General features: G+C 62.0%; 1 protein-coding gene across 1 annotated transcript in view; it reads left to right on the forward strand.

The window, feature by feature from the left end:
* Positions 1–3,317: 3,317 nt before the first annotated feature.
* DCAF8 (DDB1 and CUL4 associated factor 8) overlaps positions 3,318–5,876 on the forward strand; it is a gene marked incomplete at its 3' end in the record, with an annotated part of 6,510 nt that continues 3,951 nt past the window's right edge. The window contains exons 1-4 of the mRNA XM_035888745.1: positions 3,318–3,549; positions 3,632–4,305; positions 4,895–5,035; positions 5,378–5,472. Of these exons, the coding sequence (XP_035744638.1) occupies positions 3,366–3,549; positions 3,632–4,305; positions 4,895–5,035; positions 5,378–5,472 (1,094 nt within the window). The remainder of the gene's footprint in view (positions 3,550–3,631; positions 4,306–4,894; positions 5,036–5,377; positions 5,473–5,876) is intronic.

Genomic DNA, 5,876 nt, shown 5'->3' on the forward strand with positions numbered 1-5,876 from the left:
TTGGGCTAGCAGCTTGGGACAGAAAGGACCATCTCCTGGGCATGGCTGTTGGAGTTGGTGATCAGTATCGTGCCGGTTTGGGGGCTTGGAGACCAGCAGGCAGTGGGGCGGCATGGCGGTGCGAGCCCCGGCGGTGCCAGCAGGATGCTGAGCCCCAGGCATTCGCTCGTCGGGTCGAGGCCGTTCCTGCCGTAGGGGGAGGAGGCAGCAGCGCTGTGGCAGCACCCGCAGCTCGATCCCGGTGGACGCAGAGGCTGCCAGGAGGCTGTGGCATGCGGAGGGATATTTTTAGGGCCCTCGCAAGGGTGCTGGAGAGTCAGGCTTCGAGCATGTGAAGCTGGGAGCGCTGATCCTGTCCAGATGTTGACTCCAGGGAACTGCAAAACCCACGCGTCAGCTCCTGGGGTCCCTCTGCCTGGTGCCCTGGAACCAGGCTGGGTTCGGTGGCTCCGGACGTGTGCCCCAAGGCCTTGCCACCTTGGCAAGGAGACCCGGCCTGTTGCTGGCGGCCCGGTGGGGGGCTCGGATCTCCCGGTGAGGGCTCAGGGCTCTCTGCAGGGCTGACCGTGTCCCAGCGCCCTCCGCTCTGCGCCGAGCAGGGTCTCACTGCTTCCCTCAGCCACTGCTCCCCAGTTTGGGGAGGTGGAAGCGACACCTTTGGCACCGTCTGTGTTTCCAGCAGCCAGCGACTCGAGCGCGGGGTTCCCCCGTGTCCGCCTGCTGCCGGTTTGTCCCTGCCTGAGCCCTCGAGTGCCGCCGGGCGCCCGGTGTCCCCCACCGTGTCCCTGGTGCTGGCAGAGGCTGCGTCTGTCCCTGCTGTCCCCTCTGCTGAGGGAGCTGAGAGCTGCTTTTCTCAATTTCCCTGCGAGGTTATGGTCCTCTGGTGTGGGTGGATGAGACACGAAGTCAGGCTAATTATTTGGTAATGGATTCCTCTCTTCTGAAAGCTCGTTTCTTGTTCCTCACCTTTGTGAGAAGGCTGCCGTGCAACAGCGTTAATGACAGATGGGAGTAGGTAATTTGTCACAGGGGAATAACCGCCGAGGAACAAAGTCCAAACCCGGTTCCTTCTGTGTGTGCGAAGGCTCTCCCGGCCCCTTGCTTCCAAAACCAAAATACGTGGTGGGGGGAAAGCTGATCTGCTGGCGGACTTTCTGGGGAGTGAAGCCATAGCGGAGCTCTGCGCTGTTCTGAGCCTGTTCCTTGGTCATCTGGCACGACAGGCGCCCGACCAAGGACAGAGTTGCCTCGCTGCTTAGAGCAGTAAATTAAAACCAGTCCTGTCCGAGCTCCTGCCTGGTCCTGCCCGTGTGCCCACAGCCCCCAGCATGCCGGCGCAGAGCGGGCACCCGGCGGGTTTGGCCACAGAGAGGAGCGCTGAGGCTCTGGGGCAGCTCTCGTCCCTGGCGTTGCTTCTCAGCCCTTTCCTCCCCCTCTCCGCCGTATTGGTGTTTTAACGTGGTTTTATACGGGCTGCCAGGCCAGCTGGGGAGGAGTGGAAACTGAAGCTGCAAGAAAACACCTTATCTTTTTCTTCTGCGCTACCGCTCTTGTCGCTGAGCGAGCACCGGCAGTCGGCTGAGGCTCGCTGGTGTTTTCAGTTGCATAAACTTGGTTTCCTTATAAAAGCTCCTACGCTGGAGAAGCTTTTATCGTGCTTCAGCAGAGCCAGCCCGGCTGCCCAGGCCTTCCCTGGGCGCCCAGCGGTGACGGTGGTGGTGGCCCCCGCTCCGCCGCCCTGCGGCTGTAGCTGTGGGTCAGCAGCTTCAGCAAGCCCTGCGTGCCTCCTAAATCACCCGTGTCTAGAGAGGAGCCGCGCTCAGGCTTGGACTGGCAGCGACAGACCCAGCCTGGGCAGAGCCTTTCGCTGCCTTTGGCTCTTCGGGGTTCTCTGCTGGTGCTAATTCCCAGTCTAACACGGATTAGTCTCCGAAGCGTTTGCTGTAATTGGAGTTAATGATGTTCTGGCTTCGGCTTTTCCCCGCGTGCAAGTGGGGAACTTTGAGCAGGCTCCCTGACACCGGTTAAGAGTGAGCAGCTAAACCAAGTATGACAAAGTCTGACTAAAAATAGAAGGAAAGTAAAGAACGAGCAAAGCATAAATAAAATGTTGTTGAGCTTTTTTCCCTCCACCTTGGCAAAACCTCTGCTGCTCGTGACTCCAGTGTGCTTTCCTCCCATGTCTTGGCGTAACCTGGCGAGGTGGCCACCTGTGGCCACTGGCAAGTGATGGGCACCGCGATCCCAGTGTGGGGGTGGGGGGGGTGTCCACAGTCCCCGGGCGAGGAGGCAGCTCTGCTTCACAGCCACGGCAGCAGGGGGGAGCTGGGGCTGCTTTGGACACCGTCCCCCGATGCAGCAGGGCCGTCGCTGCTCCTGCAGCCCGTGCCTCCCCTCCCCACGGCAGCCGGCCCTCCAAAGCAAGGGCTGGGAAATGCCCGGGAGCTGAGAACATGCTCGCCTTTGGTTTTCCGTGCGCTCGTGAGGAATTGGCGAGCCTCTCCTGGAGCAACTGGAAATGCTGGGGTGGTCCTGGCCCCTTTGCCGGGCTCTGCTCTTGCCCGCTCTCTGGGAGGAGCAGGGTTGTTGGGGGTGCCAGAGGCTGAAGCTTGTGTTTGGGGGAGGCTGGGCGGGCTGGCCAGGCGTCTGGGGCCACTGTCCTGTCTGTGGCATGGAGGAAAACGGCCCCTCAGCAATGCCGGGAGGATTTTGTGCGTGGGAAGGTGTTTAAAAATCTGTCACTGGGGTTAAAAAAACCTCTTGAGCAGCTTTTAACTGTCTGCCTACGGTCTGCAGGTGCCAAGAAGTTTCTCGATATCGTGACTCGCTGCCTTCCCAGCCACCTTGCCTCATCTGCCTGCAGTCTGAGCCCCGCTCCTGCCTCCCTGCCCGCCCCGAGCCAGGGATGTGTGTTGTGCAGCTGCCAGGCTGGAGTCAACACCTCCTCCTTCCCCGAGAGCGGCTGGGGATTGCCAGTCGGGAAGCGCCTGTCTCATTGCGAGAGGCGAAGCGGGGTCCGGGCGCAGGCAGCAGAAGCCGGGAGCCATCCCGTGGGCAGGAGGAGAGGCAGCGCGGCGGGTCGCGGATCTGCTTCCCTGCTAAATCGACGGCGTCTGAGCAAATTAGAAACTGGAGAGGAGTTTAGGGGATGGCGGCGAGCGGCCCTGTTACCCAGCTGTGGGTGCCTTGGTGGAGGCCAAGGGACGTTACCGTTCGCTCTGCCCTCAGTCATAACTGATGAGCTTTTGTTGTTGTGCACGCTCGTGTGCACTGAGCGCGGTCACCGAGCCTGTAGCCACATGCACACCACTGCTCCGCTGGTTGAATTTTCCCGTAGAAAGCGGTGCTCTCCGAATCAGCTTGTGATGCCGTGGGTTTGCGTGCAGCTCCACGGGCACGGGCCAGCATGTCCCTGTCTTGGCAGACTGGCCGTGGCAGGGATGCTCCAGCTTCTGATTTCTCCCTCTCTCACAGGCAGGGTGAGTGCTCTGGAAAACACGATGTCGGATAAAGGGAGCAGCATGGAGGGGAAGACGGAGATAGTGAATGGTAAGGGTGCCGGCAGGGACCGGTCTCCCCCTGCCTGGGGTCTCCTGCTGGGGAGGCTCATGGCCTTGTCTGCACCACGCAGGCAGCTTGTCCAGCAGCCCGGAGGAGATGTCAGCTGAGGAGGGCCGAGAAACCTCCTCCGGCATCGAGGTGGAGGCCTCCGACCTCAGCCTGAGCCTCACGGGAGACGACGTGGGGCCCAACCGCACCAGCACGGAGAGCCGGGACACAGACACAGAGAGCTCGGGGGAAGAGAAGGACTCTGACAGCATGGACGACACGGGCCACTACTCCATAAACGAGGAGAACCGTGCCCTTGACCGGTCGCACTCTGAGGAGGAAGAGGAGGAGGATGAAGAGGAGGAGCAGCGGTCCCACCGCCGTGCCCAGCGCAAGCGTGCCAACCACGACCAAGACTTCTCCGACGACGAGCAGGCCCTGGAGGACTGGGTGTCCTCGGAGACCACGGCGCTGCCCCAGCCCCGCTGGCAGGCGGTCCATGCCCTCCGGGAAAGGGAGCTGGGCTCCAGCGCCCGCTTCGTCTACGAGGCCTGTGGGGCCAGGGTCTTCGTGCAACGCTTCTGCCTCCAGCACGGCCTGGAGGGCCACACAGGCTGTGTCAACACCCTGCACTTTAACCAGCGCGGCACGTGGCTGGCCAGCGGCAGCGACGACCTCAAAGTGGTGGTGTGGGACTGGGTCAGGAGGCAGCCGGTGCTGGAGTTCGAGAGCGGCCACAAGAGCAACGTCTTCCAGGTGAGGAGCGTGCGGGGAGGGTCCTAGGAGGGCTGGGGGTGACAGAAGATCCCCCAGGGTGGGCAGGCGCCGGCTCTAGAAGCATGTAACTTCAGCTGGACGATGCTGTGCGGGGCAGGAGAAACGTGCTGTTAAAGATAAGGGTTGTGGCAGGAGTCCAGGGGCAGAGCGGTAGCTAACCACCAAAACCTACTGGTGTGCCCTAAAATCCACCACATCGCGAGCCCTGGCTGGGGGCGGTGGGGGGGGGCGGGAGCCGTGCTCAGAGGAGGACGTGCCATGCCGTGGTGGGCAGCGCGGCACGTGGGCAGTGCAGCAGCTCTGCCACCGCGCTCGGAGGGACACTGGCACCACCAGCATCTCCGTCAGGCTCTCGGCTCTCTGTGCTCATCAGAAAGGGCCGGGACAATTGCTCGGAGAGCTCGGCCCGTCAGGCCAAGGCTTTGCAGTCGCTGCCTGCAGATCTGAGCATCCGGGGCTCGCGGGGGTCTGGCAGGGGCGCTGCCCTCGATTCCTCTCCCGTTCCATCCACGCGTACACAAGCCCCTGCCCCGGCGTTGAGAGCTGCCCCTCACTTGCTCTCTTCCAGGCCAAGTTCCTCCCCAACAGCGGCGACTCCACTCTGGCTATGTGTGCCCGGGACGGCCAGGTCCGGGTGGCCGAGCTCTCTGCCACCCAGTGCTGCAAGAACACCAAGCGCGTGGCACAGCACAAAGGAGCTTCGCACAAGGTGAGCCCCGAGCAGCCCGCGGAGGGGGCGGGTGGCAGCTGGGGACCCCCGAAACACCCGGGGGCCATCTTGGCTCACCGGCTGCCAGAAATAGCGAAGGCAGAGCTGCTCTCACAGAGGCACCGATTCTTAAGTGATTCTCTGTAATCGCTGTCACCTCTGAGGGTAACGAGAAGGGTCTCTGCGCCCTGCAAAGCAGTGATGTGAGCGCTCGGCTGCGGGTGTGGAGGGCTCGGTGCTGCGCCGGCTCCTGTTAATATAGCCGAGGGTTTACTGGGAGAAAGAGATCTTGCCACTTTGTTGGGTAAAAAGGGAACCAATGCCCAAGTATTTATCTTCCAGCTGGCCCTAGAACCGGATTCTCCATGCACTTTCCTATCAGCAGGTGAAGATGCTGTAGTCTTCACCATTGATCTGAGACAAGACCGGCCCGCCTCGTGAGTATTTCTCTACCTGCTCCCGCTGCCAAGACCGGGGAAGCTCCAGGGGGAGATCCGGGGCCCTGGGGGGGCTCCCCAGCGAGCGAGTGATGCTCGGCTGCGTAGGGCTGAGGGTCCCGCTTGTGCTGCTGCGTTTTTGCGGCAGCGCGTCTCTGTCCAGTGGGCATACGGTGGGAAAACCGGTATTTTTTGGCTTCCAAGCAGCGTTGTCTTCCCCGAGGTGCAGGGTCAGACCAGAGAGCTTTCCCGTGGCTGGTCTGGGACTGGCCACCTCGCGCCAGGGTACGGATGTGAACCTTGCCAGTCAGATGAGTGCGTTTGAGCCCTCATCCTCCCCGGGATGGGGCCCTGTTCAGATAGGAAACCGAAATGGTACCGGTGCGGCAGGGTCCTGTGCAGGC

This window comes from Egretta garzetta, unplaced genomic scaffold, assembly GCF_000687185.1.
Source record: "Egretta garzetta isolate BGI_Z169 unplaced genomic scaffold, ASM68718v1 scaffold1431, whole genome shotgun sequence".
In the NCBI taxonomy this organism is placed as follows: Eukaryota; Metazoa; Chordata; class Aves; order Pelecaniformes; family Ardeidae; genus Egretta; species Egretta garzetta.